The sequence below is a fragment of the Orcinus orca genome, chromosome 6 (assembly GCF_937001465.1).
Source record: "Orcinus orca chromosome 6, mOrcOrc1.1, whole genome shotgun sequence".
Classification (NCBI taxonomy): Eukaryota; Metazoa; Chordata; class Mammalia; order Artiodactyla; family Delphinidae; genus Orcinus; species Orcinus orca.
The window spans coordinates 115169886-115188113 of record NC_064564.1 but is presented as its reverse complement, the minus strand read 5'-3'; the positions used below and the strand labels follow the sequence as shown (position 1 = coordinate 115188113).

The 18228-nt window shown below is 41.3% G+C and overlaps 1 protein-coding gene across 2 annotated transcripts in view; it reads right to left on the bottom strand.

The window, feature by feature from the left end:
* Positions 1 to 18140, bottom strand: part of ABL1 (ABL proto-oncogene 1, non-receptor tyrosine kinase) — a 134753-nt gene extending 116613 nt beyond the window's left edge. For both annotated transcript variants that reach the window (XM_004269088.3, XM_033426944.2), the window contains exon 1: positions 16540 to 18140. In XM_004269088.3, the coding sequence (XP_004269136.1) occupies positions 16540 to 16675 (136 nt within the window). In that variant the 5' untranslated portion in view covers positions 16676 to 18140. The remainder of the gene's footprint in view (positions 1 to 16539) is intronic.
* Between the last annotated feature and the right edge of the window lie 88 nt (positions 18141 to 18228).

Below are 18228 nucleotides of genomic sequence, written 5' to 3'. Positions count from 1 at the left end.
GGCTCACGGGCCCAGCCGCTCCGTGGCATGTGGGATCTTCCCGGACCGGGGCACAAACCTGTGTCCCCCGCATCGGCAGGCGGACTCTCAACCACGGCGCCACCAGGGAAGCCCTAGAGTTTATTTCTTAGTCTTTCTCTGGTGTACTCTCTTTTGGCCTGCTCCTTATTACTGACAGGTATATTATTCTAGAATTATAAATAATAGTAGCAGCAATAATTAATATTTGTTAGAGGCTAAGTGCCAGGCATTGTTAGGTATTTTTTACTTACTATTTCATTTAATTCTCTCATCAACAGCACAATCAAGGTAAGTACTATATTCCCATTTTGCAAATCAGGAACCAGAGACTCCGAGAATTAAAACGACTTGTTGTACTGCCAGTTGCTAGCAATGTGCTCAACTAGTATCTACTACGTCAGTCCTGATGCCTGCGGTCACACTGCTGTTAAGTGGTAAACTGGGATTTGAATTCAGATAAAACCATGATTTCAATATCACCCGTCTCCCTGTTGGACTAGGAGATAAACACAGAAGCAGGAAATTGTCAGGGGACAAAATAACTATACATTCTACAGTCTGTACTTGCATTTCTGGGAAGGTTTGGTTTAACATATACTGTCACACTGTCAAGCCTTACTTTTCCAGGTCCAGTTTTATTTATTAATTTGATCTTCAATTTGCTGGGAGCACATTCTACTCTTTTAAACACAGAATTTAGCCACAACCAAACAAGCAGGAATTTAATAATCAGCCAAACTGGGAGTTTTATGAAATCAAAAATGCTAAATTTCAACACTGATAAACATTTTTCCATATGCACTTCAAAGAACAGAGCTAAGGTCTGTTATCAAGAGTTCAGGCTGAAATCTGAGGGAAAGAACTTTAGAATGAGAAACCTAAATGTGAAAGTCATTTCCCGCTCACTCCGGGAGTTTCCATTTCCTATCATAAGCCAGAGTATGTAGGCAGAAGGAAGGGAGAAACGAGGAGGTTTGATTTTTATTTTTCCTTCTACCGAAAACCGCAAATCAAAACAGAGTGCTCTATTAGGTAGGCCAGCAAAAACCACCCACACACTAGACAATTAAAGGTCCCAAGGAAGGGTAGTACCCTCTCACCTCCCTACCTTTACTCCTTGCCCACTTGGTCTCCATAAAAGCAAACAGGTGAGAAAATTCAACTCCAAAACTTTAAACACAACTTTGGCAAGAAAAAAAAAAAAAAAAATATATATATATATATATATATATATATATATATATATGGTTTGCTTGCTCAAAAAATTTTCAGATGAGTACATAATTTTGGGGACTTCCCTGGTGGTCCAATGGTTAAGACTCTGCACTTCTACTGCAAGGCACGTGGGTTCAATCGCTGGTCGGGGAACTAAGATCTCACATGCCACATGGCAGAGCAAAAAAAAAAAAAAAAAAAAGAGTACATAAATTTTTACAATAGAAACTGCTGCACTATATAATGGGAACCACCAGAAGTTTTTGAGCTACAAAATGCCAAACAGACTGCAAATTAGCATAAGGGCTCTGACGTTAATTGGTAACTATAATTTGCTTGCTCAAAAAATTTTTAGGGATAAAGGTATGTGATTTTTTACAAAAATAGAGACTGTTGCTCCACACAGTGGGAACCACGAGAGGGTTTTAAGCTACAAAACCCCAAACTTGGATTGTTCTTAGCATAAGGGCTCTGGCATTGTTTGGTAACTTTTAAAAATAATATGCCAAGGGCTCTGCACAGAGTCTAGCCCAGAGAAAGCACTCAAAGGGCAGCTACAACAGGTAAGGAATGTATGACAACACCTGGTGTCTAAGATGGGTTATTTAGATGCAACCCATTGTCTGTGAATCAGGGACAGCCTCCAGTTTTCCTAATGCACTTCAGAAGAGATGGAAGTGCTTTTGCTGAAATAGGGCTCAACCTCCGGCCAGAGGAGGAAAGCTTTTAAATGTAGTCACCAGTACTTCTCAGAAGTCTGTCAGGAGAGTGCACTGTATGGGGTTAATAACTGAAAAGCCATGTGTGCATCCCAGCTGACTCACTGCCAAGCGTACATCCTCAAAATGACATCCACTGCAGCTGGAGCACATAAGTGGTAAAATGTACCAATATTCCTCACAAATGGCCATCCCTTGAGTTCAGCCAAAACCAAAGACAACCAGAGAACACACATGACACTGTAACATTGGTGGGCCTAGGAATGAGACTCACACCACAACAGAGGACTTAGACTAGGGGGCAAATGGCCGAGTTCCTCCCTCTTGTCTGTAAAGCTTTTGATTTCTCCATCGAATCTGAATGAGATCCTTGCCAGTTAGAGTAATCTTGGTTGTAGGTTCTTCCCTTTCATCACTTTAAATACATCAAGCCACTCCCATCTGGCTTATAGAGTTTCTGCTGAGAAATCAGCTGTTAACCTTATGGAAGTTCCCTTGTATGTTGTTTGTCGTTTTTCCCTTGTTGCTTTTATTAATTTTTCTTTGTCTTTAATTCTTCTCAATTTGGTTACTATGTGTCTCGGCGTGTTTCTCCTTGGGTTTATCCTGCCTGGGACTCTCTGCGCTTCCTGGACTTCGGTGGCTATTTCCTTTCCCATGTTAGGGAAGTTTTCGACTATAATCTCCTCAAATATTTTCTTGGGTCCTTTCTCTCTCTCTTCTCCTTCTGGGACCCCTATAATGCAAACGTTGGTGCGTTTAATGTTGTCCCAGAGGTCTCTTAGGCTGTCTTCATTTCTTTTCATTCTTTTTTCTTTATTCTGTTCCGCAGCAGTGAATTCCACCACTCTTATCTTACAGGTCACTTATCCGTTCTTCTGCCTCAGTTATTCTGCTATTGATTCCTTCTAGTGTATTTTTCATTTCAGTTATTGTGTTGTTCATCTCTGTTTGTTCTTTAATTCTTCTAAGTCTTTGTTAAACATTTCTTACATCTTCTCGATCTTCGCCTCCATTCTTTTTCCAAGGTGCTGGATCATCTTCACTATCATTATTCTGAATTCTTTTTCTGGAAGGTTGCCTATCTCCACTGCATTTAATTGTTTTTCTGAGGTTTTATCTTGTTCCTTCATCTGGTACATAGTCCTTTGCCTTTTCATTTTGTCTATCTTTCTGTGAATGTGGTTTTCATTTCACAGGCTGCAGGATTGTAGTTCTTCTTGCTTCTGCTGTCTGCCCTCTGATCTGGGTTCCTCTCTCTTGACAACTGGTCTGAAAAGGGCACAGAGTCCCGTGCTCGAGAAGGTCTGGGTCAGATGTACTGCAGCCCCCAGAGCCCCGGTGCTATGCAGTGGCAAGTAGCTGGGCGTCACCAATCCTAACCAACCTACTTTATCCCTTTTCTTAGGCCCTCATCCAATTTCCTTTTTACTACATTTTTCTTACCTCTCTCTTGTTTTTCTCTGTACTGGATTGTAAATGCCTGAGGACAGGTGTGGTCTTGCCCTCTTCTGGGTAAGCCACACTTCTTGGCCAAAACATGCTCTCCAGTGGGTTAACTGGCATCCCTGCTCATGGGTCTGCAACGGCATCTGTGGGCACAGGCAGACCCATGACTAGCACTCACACAGAGCAGAGCAGCCGCCCACTTAGCCTTAGCTTAGGAACTTTGTACCTGAGCACAGAGAAGGAGGCAGTTTCCAGTTCTTTCCAGCCCTGCAATGAAAGGACATCCCAAAGAGCAAGGACATGGCTCTTTGGACTGTGTATTTGTGACCATTCATTACAGGATTCATTATGAATTTACTGATAAGTTCTCCAACAAGCCAATTTAAACAAACACTTCATTTCTATTAAAGAATCGTAAGTTACTGGCCCTTCTGACTCACTATCAACATCATGATTACACATTCTTACAAAGCAATGATGTGAACTTACACAGAAAGTCATACCAGGATTTGATCAACTTATAAAAATCCATCCAATAACTATGACTTCATAAGCTGGAAACACTGTAACCCAAATGCACCCTGAAAACTGCTCTTAGGACACCTACATTTTTCTTACTTTGATCATGTATTACTTTTACTAAGAAATGATTACTTTTCATTTGAATAGGAATTAAAGTAACACTGATCATGCTGACTGAACTTCGAATTACTTTCTGAATCAAATCTTCTTTGAATAATTTACAGAAATGCATGTTTTTTTAATAAAAAACAATGTATCTATTTTAAAAATAATACATCTTTCTTATATTTCCTGAAGGCTTTTCTCTATTATGCCCATACCTTAATTAAACTTAAAAAAAAAGCCCTCAAAAATTTTTTTTCAGGAAACACTACACATTTAATTTAACTGACAATGACATGGTGGCATGTTCGTGAATTAAACACCACCAAGGAGGGCGCTACTAATTAAACGTCACATGTCATGGCTCAGCCGAAGTAACACAGGGCTATGCAGGCAGCTTACTGTGAACACATAACAGAGGCAATGCACTTTTCTGTATTTCAAGAGCTCTGTTTTCCCTGCTAGACTGAAAAGGCTCACATATCACCCCCCCCACCCAAAAAAAACCCAACACATTTCTCTGAGGGTAAAAATTTTTCCTTACCTTGTAGCCACTGAACAATATATTTTGTTTTGAATAGTGGGGGTGGAGAGTAATAACTGTTACTATTACTCATAATAGCATGTTTTAACATTTTTATGTTATCGTTCATTCACACAAACCACCAGATCCCAGCAACTACCTCCAATGCGATTCTCAAACAGAAACAAACCTTCCAGACTTGCTAGTAATGATCACTTCTTAATTTCCATTTTTTCGTTGCTGTTAAAAATATCTGAGGGCTTCCCTGGTGGCGCAGTGGTTGAGAGTCCGCCCGCCGATGCAGGGGACGCAGGTTCGTGCCCCGGTCCGGGAGGATCCCACGTGCTGCGGAGCGGCTGGGCCCGTGAGCCATGGCCGCTGAGCCTGCGCGTCCGGAGCCTGTGCTCCGCAACGGGAGGGGCCACAGCAGGGAGAGGCCCGCGTACGGCAAAAAAAATATATATATATATATATATATCTGAAATTGTTGTTGTATTAAATAACTTAATATATTACAAGTAATTGGACTAGTGCCTGAATATAGTACGCACTCATCAAATGTCACCTGTTAGTATTGTTAGCCTCCGGAAGGAAGGGCAATTGAAAGACAAACATTATCATGACATTTCTTTCCCCTCAGGCAATGTTCTGACTATATCTTAGGCTATGAGGTTCTTAGCATTGGGATTTTTTGTTTGTTTGGTTTTCCTCCTAATTGACCGTCATTCCTCAAGAACAGACACTGTTGTGAGGTAGAAGCTGTTTTAACATTTAGGCAAACAGGAGCCAGAAGCATTCTTCAAGGGAGATACCGCAACTGAGCTGAGTCCTTGACCAGTCTTTCCCCCGGGCACTCAGCACTTACCACTCTCCCCGTGGCTTCCTCGCAGCACAATCTGGAACAAACATAAAAGGTCCTTAAGCCAGAAGTCCTGCGTTCTTCAAAGCGGCCTGGAGTTCAGCACGTTAGCTGGAGATGCCAACTGCAGGACAAGCCAAGCTGTAGGGGCACAGGAGGGCTGGCAGTGGCTGATGCAGTCAGTCCCCGAGAAGTGGCGGCAGCCAGGCCGCACTACCAACCCAGGACTGGGTTTTAAGACAATATAAATAACGCATTATCTTTAACAAAGTGGTGCTATAACATGGCAGTCCAGCAATACACCTCAGGGATATAATTAGTACACTGTGGTAGGGAGAAGTAAGAATATCCTTATAACACAGGATTTTGCCAATTTTACAAAACATAAAAACAAGTGTGAAAGTAGTATGTAAATTAAGAGCCTAACACATGTAAAGAATTATAACATCATTTGTCAATGGAATCTGTCATTTTTCTCTCAAAAGACGGAAAGGTGAAATAATTGATCGAGTTAAAATGTATTGCTTTTTCAGCGAGAACACCAGTGGTGCAAGTAATAGTAAACCCAACACAAAATGACTTAAACTATAAGGAAACATACAACGTCACATAATTCAAAGTCCAGAGGCAAGCTGGCATAGCAGCCCCACGTTGTGCCCACTCCCTCCCCCCACTCCACCCCCAACACCAACCCCGCCCCAAGGCTTTCAGGCTCCAGCCTGAGGCTGGCTGCCCTCTAGGTTTACATTGATGACCAGAAGCAAAGATGGTCCACCCCCAGCTCCAGGGAAGAAAAGGCCTTGCTTTCCATCAGACTGGGTCAACTCAGAATGCTATGATTGTCTTAGACCAGGGGTGCTCAATCCTGACTGCCTGCAAGAATCACCTGGAGAGTTAAAAACAAAAACAATGGGACACTTTGCAGCCCTTACGATCAGAGCGTTCTCTCTATTTCAATAGTCTCTTACCCTCCCTCGCAATAATCTTTTTGAATAAAATCTCTCGTTAATAGAAAAACAGGCAAAAAACTGATGCTCGGGCACCTCCCCGGGCCAATTAAATCCTCCCCAGGGGTGGAACCTGGACAGAAGTCTTTTTAAGCTCCTGAGGAGATTTTAATGTACCGCTAGGGCTGAAAACCACCTAATCAGGCCCCCTCCCGGAGGCTGGGATGGGGCTGTTTCTTGTGAGACACACGGGCAGTGACAGATCAGAGGACAGTGGATGCTGTGCAGGCAACCAACCTGGCCCTGCACAGTTCCCTACTTCAGCATTTGCCACATAATGGACCTGGTGAGATGGTTCACAGCAAGATAAATATGTCTGTCCATTAAGCATCTTCAAAATGCTCAAGGTTGCTCATAGGAGAGCTACTAATTAAATCCATAGTAAATCCAAAATACTATCACTTACTTAAAAGTCCCAAAACTTGGTAACACTCTCTCAGCTAGGCTCTGGGGATATAATCACTCTTGTGCATTACTAGTGAAGGGAATGTAGCCATCAACACAGTATCCATATTAATATCTATCTATCTGCTACTACTATCTACTAAGTAATATCTAGCTATTAATAAAAATTACAAATGCATTTACCCTTTAGCCCAGTACTCCCATTTTTAGGAATCTCTCCCACAGCTATACCTGCACAAGGATAAAATGACAGGTATAATGTTATTCTTGCAGCTTTGTCCGTAATAGCTAAAGACAGGAAACAACGCAAATATCCAGAAACAGAGGACTAGTTGAAAAACCAATGGTACTTCCAAGACAGTGGGATACAACAGAAGCCAACGGAAAGAATGAAGATATCTATATTCCAATATGGAGAGATCCTAAGGATACATTAAGTGAAAAATTTTAAAGTGCAGAACAGTACATACTGCATGCTACCGTTTGTTTAATAAATATATATTTGCTCACATTTGCAAAAGAAACACTGGAAGGATAAGAGAAACTAATACTTCCCAAAGGGAGTAGCGGAATAAAGAGGATAGAGGACTGGGATAGAAGCAAGCTTCTCAGAACAGACATTTGTAATATAGTTTTATAGTTTAAATATATGTAATGTAGTTTTGTAGTTAAATCAGAAATTGTATTGTCTATTTGAAATTATTAAAAATTTTAAAATAAAATTTAAAACTCACAAAGCATGGAAAATTTACAGGTTTCTAAAATTATGAATAATAAAATTAAATTTATTAAAGCATAAATTGTAAGTTATAAATGCCTAAATAAGGTATTTTGTTATGTACTACCATCCCCAAACACCCAACTACCAAAAGGTAAGAATATTCAATATAGTGTCAAAAACATATTCCACAAAACAGAAAAAAATAAACTTCTCGATTAGATGCATTCTAAATCTAAACACCCCCCCCGCCCCATTTCAACATTGTGAAGATTTTCAAAAGGCATTAGTCCATCTTCAAAAAAGTAATGTTTTTGACAGAAAAAATACTCAAGCTATCAAAAAACACTTGATTTCAACCCCAGCTCTATAATGAATCAGCAATATAATCCTAAAAACACTACTTCACCACCCTGAACCTCAGTTTTCTCTACTGAAAAAGAGGAATAACATCTATCCTATCTACATTATAGATTTCCCCCAAAAAAGTATATGAAAGTGCTTTTAAAATATTTAGATCTTTACACATCCATAAGAAACACCCTCTGTAATTCAGGATTCTACAGAATCACCAATAAAACCATGAATTACTAAATGATACTGCAGAAGCAGAAAGTACAGAAGTTAATGTTGAATCTACTCAATACCAGGGCAAATTCAGGAGTTGTTTGTTTTGACCAAATTCTTAATACTGGAATGGCTGCCTTTCTTTCTTTCTCATAAAAGTGAAAATGCCAAAAAATAAAATCTATTTAAGTGAAGGTTCCAATTAAGTTTAGGTATTACTATGAATTCAGCCCAATACTCCTGTACTATACTGTATTTCCAGATTCAGTTAGTGGCCACAAGCAGCCCTTGGCATAAAAAGATAAGAACCTAGGTGAAAGGTACTGTTGGCTCCAGCAGGGGTCTCCCCACCACTTAACCACCAAGATCAAATTGAACAAGTACCCCTTTACTTCAGCCTGTTTATTGGACCTATCCCACACTGTTGATTCAAAGGCAATAACCACTTTCCCAAGCAGATGGCCAATGGTGGTCCTCAGGATTGTAAACTAGACACAGAGTCTTTTGTTGGCTAGCTATCTTGTCCCCTTGTTCTGGGGTAGTCTGCTGTCCTACCCCAGACTGACACAGTTCATGATACAGAGGGGGCATTGAGAAAATCACTTAACTAGATTCAATTCCATATTTACTGAGCATCTAGCCTGTAAAAAATATAGTGCTTGACCCATGAAGATGTATGAACTTGGTCTCTACCATCAAGGAACCAAGTACTAAGTATCAAAGAAAATCTGAAAGAAAATTTTTAATTTAAAAGAATTTTAGGACTTCCCTGGTGGGGCAGTGGTTAAGAATCCGCCTGCCACTGCAGGGGACATGGGTTTGATCCCTGGTCCAGGAAGATCCCACATGCCACAGAGCAACTAAGCCCGTGCGCCACAACTACTGAGCCTGCACTCTAGAGCCCATGAGCCACAACTACTGAAGCCCATGCACCACAACGAAGTGTAGCCCCCGCTCGCCACAACTAGAGGAAGCCTGCGCACAGCAATGAACACCCAATGCAGCCAAAAAAAAAAAAAAAAAAAAAAAAGAATGCCCCCTAGAGTAAGGGCCATGCTTCTGGACTAAGGATAAGTCCAAAATAGACTCAATCTAACAAAACACAAACCAAACTTCAGGGTCAAAAGAGTATGTCAGTAACTTAACTTCCTGTCAGAACAAAACGAAAACCTCTCTAACGTAAGACAAGATCCAAAAATCCCTACAATGTAACATCCACATGTCTGACATATAATAAAAAATTATTAAACATGCAAAGAAGCAGGGAAATGTGATTCATAATGTAAGGAAAAAGCAATCAATAAAAATAGACCCCAAGATGACCCGGATATTTAAATTAACAGACAGATCTTTATCATAAATACCTTCAAGATTTGGAGGAAAAGATGGACCTAATGAGTGAAAAGATGGTGAATCTCAATAGAAAAATGCAAACTATAAAAAAGAACCAAATGAAAATTTCACAATTTAAAATGACAATATCTGAAATGAAAATTTTAAAGAAACTTAAGACTGGAAACTGCAGAAGAGTTAGTGAACTTGAACACAGATCAACAGAAAGTATCCCAACTGAAAAGCAGAAAAAGAAAACTAAGTTTTGGTTACGTAACAGAGCTTCAAAATACATGAAACAAAAACTAACAGAATACTTATAGTTATATTTTCATTCTCAATATTGCTCGTGTATGCCTTTTCTTTTTCTTCATCAATCTTGCTAGACGTTCGCCTAATTTACAAATTTCTTTCAAAGTCAGCTTTTGGTATTTTTATCATTTCCATTTCTTAATTTCTGTTTTTTTTGGGCTGTGTCAGGTCTTCATTGCTGCACATGTGCTTTCTCTAGTTGTGGCGAGTGGGGGCTACTCTTCATTGTGGTGCAGGGGCTTCTCATTGTGGTGGCCTCTCTTGTTGCGAAGCACGGGCTCTAGGTGCGCGGGCTTCAGTAGCTGTGGCATGTGGGCTCAGTAGTTGTGGCGCATGGGTTTAGTTGCTCCATGGCATGTGGGATCTTCCCAGACCAGGGCTTGAACCTGTGTCCCCTGTGTTGACAGGCAGATTCTTAACCACTGTACCACCAGGGAAGTCCCTTAATTTCTGTTTTTATTTTTACCATTCTCTTCCTTCTGTGTACTATGGGATTACTTTGTTTTTCTAGCTTCTTTAGTTAATTGCTTAGCCCCCCTCCTTCCCCCACCCCTGCCATCTTTGTTTTCTAACAAACACTTTAAAAGCTAAAAAAATTTTAAGATAGAATTAAAAGCAAAGAAAACCCAAAATATATCATCACAGCTGTGATTTTTAACACCCCTGCTCAGTAACAAAAGAGACCAAAAAGAAACTTAGCAAAAGTACAGATAAAAAAGTATACAAAAAATAACTAAGGCTGTAGAAGATTTTAAACAGCACTGTCAACCAACTTGATCTAATTCACATTTATAGAAAATTACAACCAACAACTGCAGAACACATATTTGTTTCAAGTACAAATGGAACATTCAGTAAGACAGGTCATAGGCTGGGCCATAAAATTAATCTCAGTAAATGTCAAAAAACTGAAATTTTACAGAGGGTGTTCTCTGACCACATGGAATTAAGTTAGAAATCAGTAAGCTATCTAGACTCTCCCAAGTATCTGGGAAATAAACACTCCAAAAACAACACATCAAAATTTGTGTTCAAGAAGGAGGTGGGACCCAAGCAGAGTTTTGAAAGGTAGGTGGGTTTTGAACCCACAGAAGAGTGATGTCAGGGGCGCAACCACCAAAAAGACAAGGAGTCAGGGAACTGCAGAATACGCACACAGAAGACCTTAAGGGAGTGCTTCTTTTTACTGATACTCATCATCTAAGTAGCAATTTTAATCTTTTTACCCCGTAGACCCAGATAATATGCCTGACATACTCCTATGGGTATAATTCCTAACTCAATCATGTTAACTCATCCTTTTCCTCCCACTCATAAAGTGTATCTCTTTGCAACACACTTCACAACACACCAGTGGTTATCACATGGAGATCTGAAGCACAGATCTTAACCAATACAAAATGATTTCTTGTTTTCTCCAATTTCTATTATTTTCTTTAACAGGATGTTTCATTTAAATAAGGTAAAAACTCTTTTCGTTAAACCATCTTTGATCATCCTCCATTACTTATCCCATGACTGAAATTTCTGTATTCTTCTATATTATAAGCATATTTCTTAAAGTGGCAATAAGATTTCATGAAAAACAAGAAAGCCATACAAAATGTATTAGACTATGGAAAATAACAGGATGCCTTAAAAAAAATGTACAAACATAAAATTTTGCATTTTCTTAGTTCATGTACCACAACCCAATACCTAATAAATACAGGGATATAATCTTTCCAAACAACCTCTTTTTAAGGATCTGATTGAACTTTAATACCTATAAGACTCAATAGCTGTATGTTCTCCCACCTCCTGATGTGTTTGAATGCTTAGTATAATTTAACAGTGATGAGAATTACAGTGTTGATCTATCAAGTTCCTATTCGATTACCTTGAATAAACTTTTATTTGAAAAGAGTAGTTTTAAATCGAGAGTAAACAATTTCTTAAAATCATTTTTCAGTTAAGGTCATAGCAAAACATCTGATATAAACAAATTAACTAAGTAATACCTTGAAGGACATAGATGTACTAAGTTAAAATTAGAAAATCCAGAAATAATTTATAGAGAAAAAAAAAGCTTCAATTTTTTAAAGCATTAACTAGAAAAGAATTACAAAACTTTAAAAATTGAAATGGTTTTATATTGAAAATATTCACTACCAAGAAAAATAGGAAAAATTGTGTGCAATTTTTTTTTAACTCTGAAACTTTCTGATTTAGGGGGAAAAAAATCCACAGAGATATAGGATTTAAAAATCATTCCCACCCAAAATTTGAATGTCGCCCCCCCCCCGCAAAAAAAAAAAAAAAAAAAGATTCAAACTAATCCTATATAAAAATGTAAAGTCTTAATATCATAAACTACTGAATAGCACCTTACTTATATGAAAGACACATACATGGAGATTTCCCTTGGGGACGTCATCCATTCTCCTAGCTTTAAATACCATCTAGAACCTGGTGACTCCCAGGTTCTCTCACCAACCTGGATTGCTTCCCTGAATTCAGACTTGTAGACTCAACTGTGTATCTGTCACATCCACCTGGATGCGTAACAGGCACTTCAGCTCCAGGTCTTCATCCCCCAACCCATTTCCCCAAACCCCGCGCCTCTAGTTTACATTTCAGTAAAGGGCAACGCCATTTTTCCAGTTACTCAGTCCAAAAACCCTCGACTTCCCTCACACCCCACGTCTCATATCGAACATAAGAGAAAACCTAGTCTGCCGTGCCTTCAGATATTCCCAGAATCTGACCCCTCCACCACTGCCACACCCTGCGCCAAGCCTTCACCCTTGTCCTCTAGGGTACTGCCATCAACAGCCAAGTGGAATCCCTCCTTCCTCCTTTGCTTTCCTTCAGAACGCAGCAGCCAGAAAGATTTTATTAAAGCGTAAATCAGGCCCTGTTACTCCTCCCTCAAAATTCTCCCAACACCACATGAGTAAAAGTCAAAATTCTTGAGATGGACAAGGCCACATTCTTCTGCAGCCGCCTGCCCCCACCGCCCATCTCATCCCCTACACCGCTCCTTCTGCCCTCTCTGCTCCAGCTACTCTAGGCTTCTCCGTGAGCCTGCTATGCAAGCTCTGCCTAGGGCCCTGTGCGCCCTGACTCCCCTCTGCCTGAAGGCCATTATTTCCATGGCTTAATCCCTCACCTCCCTCCTCAGGTCTTTATTCAAACGCCACCTTCTCAGTGGGGCCTCTCTAGCCACCCTAATGAAAATCACCCCCCTCCAATATTCCCTGCCCCCTTTCCTATGTTATTCTTCTCCTCAGCACCTACCACCACCTAATATACTCTATATTTTACTTATTTAGCTTATTTATGGTCTGTCTCCACCCACTAGGATGTAAGTTTAAGGAGGGCAGGGAAGTGTTTTTATTCACTAATGTATCACCAATGACTAAAACACTACCTGGAACATAGTGTGAGCTCAATAAATATTTGCTGAAGAAAGAAGGACACACTAAGGTGAACAGATTTACTAGTGAATGCTTTCAGGCCTGCTTTACTAGCTTTCATAAAAGTGAATTTTCTTAGTCAAGACACCGAAATTTGGAAGGAACATATGGTCCCTGAAATAATATCATGGTTTCCTTTTTTTTCCCCTGTACATATGACCAGCCCTTTGACCCTGAAAGATCCCAGCAAAAAGCTGCCATCTGCCCACTCCTTTCAGATTCACCACTACCACGCAACGTTATTCTTGGCTTCCAGATTCATGTCTGGTTCAACGTTGTATGTTATGGCTGCAAGTTTTTTAATCCAATCTATATGGATGTTAACCAACTCTAGAAAGGTCAGCCTGTGAGAGATCAAGAACCATTTGTTCCCCTAGAAAAAGTATACCCGAAGTCCAAAGAAATTGGTTTGTCTTCAGTAAAACATGACCTAGGCAACTTCTTTCATTAAAAGGTGCTACAAAGAAGTGATTATTTGGTTGGGCTCCCATCGATTTGGTTTTTAAACCCTCATAATTTGGGTATGACAAAATAAAACAAATTTGCTGTAAAAGGTCTGGAATATCACAAATGCAAAGTAAAAAGTGAAAGTTTTCTGCTCTTCCACCTAAATCCCAATTCCCTAGAGATTAACAACTATGTCAGTCTAAATCCTTCCACACTTTTTTCTGTGCATGTACAAATAAATAGTTAATGTTTGTTTTACAAAAATAGGGCCATACCATGCAGACTGATCCCCAAATCGCTTTTTTCCACTTACCATTACGCGGACATCTTTCAGTGGTGGTACTTTACAGTATGCTGGCAATAAACATCCTTATATGACTTTCCGGGCTTTTTTGTTCTTTTTTTGCGCACACCCTTATATGGCTTCTTGACAGACTTTCTGTAGCAGCAGTTCTAAAACTTTTTTTATCTCGTGACCACTTTACTCTCTTGAAAATTATATAGGACCCCAAAGTGCTTTTGTTTATATAGGTTATCTCATCAATATCTACCACAGTATAAATTTAAACTGAACAAGTTAAATCATTTATTCATTTGTTCACCTAAAAATAAACAGTTTATTATCACTGGAAAATAACCTGTTTTCCCCTGTTTATAAATAATTGTAGGTATTGTTCTTTGAAGCTACACCAAACTCGCTAAGTGGTAGTTTCTTAAAGATTAGTTTTGAGTAGAATCTAAAACTCTATCAATTAATTTTTGTATTCTGTTACATTAAAATCCAATGGTCCATCTTGCACCTTGAATGAATCTTTTGTACCTGTGCCTGATTTTATAACATCATGTGTTGATCATTTAGAAAATATCAGTTCACTGAATTATGCAGATTTTCCAAATAATACATTCCATTATAAGATATCAAAATAGCACGTTTGTAAATATTACCACCAATCTCTACATCACAGTAGCAGATACAAGTTTTCCAAAATCCTAATTTTCGCTGGAAAGCAAGCAAAAATTTTATCATTGACAAGAGACACTACCAGTTGTCTTCCTTGAAAGACTCTGTTATACATTTTTTAGTCTGAATAACCATAGTTTGTTGGTAAAAATGGTAGTCCATGAAAAAAGCGGCAAGTTCAGCTCGCAACTAACCACTGCCCAAGCACTCTTCCTAGAGACAACCGGCACACAAAATTACTTCCCCGTTCATCCACAGAAGATTAACAAGATATAAACACAAGAGTCAAGAGTTAGTAAAATTAATCATTTTTGCTGCTTCACCAGGAACATTCTTAAGTGAAAACCAAAAAAAAAAAATTTTTTTTTTTTACTATGAGCGCACGGCATGAAGAATACAACGGCTACTATAGTTAGTCGCCACAGCCTTGATTCATGCTTAGGAGCCTGCATTACTTTTGCACCAATAGAGCAAAGAGTGCAAATAACGTCTTGTCTTAGTATTGTGTTAATACGAAAAGTTTTAACCTCTGGACCCCCCGGAGGGGTTTAAGGCACATGTAAGGCACTACAGCGTTCTATACCAGGATAGTTTCCTAGAAGTGAGATTACTGGGTCACTGGTATGTACATTTTAAATTCTGATAAGGTTAGCCAAAGCTCTCCAAAAACTCTGTACCAATTTTCACTAAGGCTGCATGATCATCACTATTTAAAAATGTAAACAATTCACTTTATAAATCCTGAACTTGGGAAGCGCCGTAACACATTACTATGTTTGCCTGTCTAAAACCAAGGCTAAAATATAACTGTTTCAAGGCAAAGTAAAATCCAAGTACTCAAGTTATTTAGATGACGATTTCCGTTAAGAAAATCAACCTCAACTGTCAAATGCAAGTTCACTGAACAGAGAACTTGGTTCGTTGTAGTCACCCACTGTTAAGGGTATTTGTGATTGAATTTCAAAGTATATGCTACTTGCACACGTCCTACGTTTGCTTATAGGGTGGGTGGGCTCAGTTGATATTTTAATATAAAGTACACAGTCTGAAAAGTGTCAGGCTGTGACAGTACAAACAGGACCCTAATTAATTGGTGCATGGCTGTCCCCTGTCCCAGACATCAGTCTAAGCTGACCCTTAGCTTTAAAACTTCACGCAAAATTACTGGACGTGACCAGTATAATATGTACTGTCAGCACTCAAATGCCAGTGACGTTCATAAAAATGTCAAAGACAACCTTTCTTGTCCCAAATGTCATATGAAACAGGGAGAGAGGAGGAGGGAAAGGCTCCATCCATGGCAAAGGAATACTCCTGGTGTAAGGTGAAATAACTAGAAGCTGGGGATCCTCAACTCACAAGGAATGCTGCCTCCGCCGCCTCGACTGTTCCCACATAGCTCCAAAGTGAGTATTTTCAAGTTCTACTTATGATTGAAAAGGTCAAGAATATTCGTGTCAACTAGGACCTGTGGTTTTTAACTTTGAGGGGAGCACAAACCCCTTCGAGGATATGGGAAAAGCTCCCTGGAGATAAAGTAGTAAAATCCACGCACTGCAGGGGAAGGAAGACCCCGTGCGTTAGATCAGAGCAGAATCCTGGACTATGGGTCCTGAGAAACCACTTAAACCCAACCTCCTCAGGAAGGTGGAATAGTAAAATGGCTTGTCCAAGGTCAACAGTGAGTTAGAAGGGGAATCAGGCAAGAAATAAGCAACTCAAGAGATTTTGAATAAAGCCATCCAGTGTCACCAAGTAACTTTTTCTTATACAAAGAAAGTTCCACCAGAAACTAAGAGATAACTACAGAAACAGAAGTTTTAAGTAAAACTGGAAAGAACTGACACAAGTGCTGTGGTTCAAAGGTTCCTTAGGCATTCCCGAAGCTGAAAACAGGACCAGAAAGCTTGAAAAGCACTCACCATGTTCCACAAAAACATTGCAGTGTGGACCCCCATGCCTCGATGATTCTTTCTTGCCTGCTCCTTTGATAAAGTGCAGGGCAGGCAAACTTGGCCTCCTCTGGTCCCCAAGAACTTTTCCAGGCTGCTGCCCCATAAAGTAACGATAGGCACCCCTTTCCAGAAGAGGGTTCAAGATCTTTCAGAATGATCAGGGAGCTTAGAAGGAAAACGATCTATATGTGGGATTTCACATTCACCGCATCTCCACAAGTCAGTAATTGAGGTCAATCACAAGAAATCTTCCATAGTGAAAGGAAGCGAAGATTTTAGGTTGACATGTGTGAACAGAGGAGTTCAGATTATAATCGCAGTTTATCAATTCGAAGTAATGTAATTGCGATGTGATCCCAAAGTTTCTTGATTTTAAGTGTCTTTTACTGGCTGAGTAAGTTTCTTCCCTTTCAAGCAGAAAAACCTAAACAGAAATATTCACAGGGTATGCTGTACAAGGGTCAGTAAGGCTAAAGTCATGTCGATTTCCACACACCAGGGAAACGTGGATCGTGTTTGAATGCTCCTCCAGAACTTTTCCTGGGGAAGTCACCCAACCCCTATCTTGGTGTCTTCATCTTCCGACAAACTTCCTGCTGCCCTAGCTGCCGCTCCTGCTTCTCTGCCCTGCTCTCCGGAAAAGGACACGGGTCACCCCGACTTCAGCGAGAGCTGGCCCTCCACTCAGACGAGAAGGAATGCATTGCCAGCAACTTTTAAGTCCGCTTTTTAAAAGGCCTGTGAAACCAGTCCAAGCTTTTCCTTTGCATTAAAGTTTTTGGCTGGGCTGAGACTAAGGGGGCCGTAGGTGACATTGGAAGAAGTCAGGGCATTAGAGGCTCACGGGAGCAACCTGGGGGGAAGGGGAGGCCCCTTGACAGCAGGGATGGGATTTGAATGGGGGGCTCCGAGGCCAAACCTGGGGCCGGGAGTCGGAGCAAGGAGCGGCTCGGGGTCAAGAGAGAGGCTGCCGGGGCGAGGCACGGGTGGCTTACTCCGGGGGCGACGCTCCTCCACGCCTCAGGAAACGGGGTGTCCCAGGTCTGGGGAAAGAAACCACCCCGAGGGTCCCAGAGCCCGGGCGGGGCTGTAAGGGACGAAGGACTCTCGCGGCCCCGAAGGCGGGTCGCGGGCAGAGGGGGAGAGGAGGCCCGGCCGCCTCAGCTTCTCCGAGCCTGGGGGTCTCTGCCCGAAACACCCCCTCCCCCGGCCCCGGACGTTGCTTCGGCCACCGCCGCCAGGCAGTCACATCCCCCGGGCTCCGTCGCAGGACCCGACCTCCCCCCGCAGGTAGGGGCCGTGGACAACGGAAGGGCTCCTCAGCCGCAGGACCCGGGAACCGGCTCCGGCTCCAGCGCTGTTGAGGGACGGTCACCGACCCCCGCGGCCGCCATGATGGATTACGAGCCGCTCACAACGAGGCCAGGCCCCGCCTCTGGCCCCGCCCCCGGTGACGTCCGGTGCGCGCCGCGAGGTGACCGGAACCCTCCCGGCGCCGCTTTCTGGGACGACGCCGCACCTTTTGGCTCTAGTCTCCCTGCCCGCCGGAGCCCAGCCCCGCACGACCTGTTAAATGTGGTTTTTCCGAGCGCAAGGTGAGTGGTAAGGAAGCTCCCGCCTCCCCTGTACTGCCATTGGTCTCCGAAAATCCGGGTC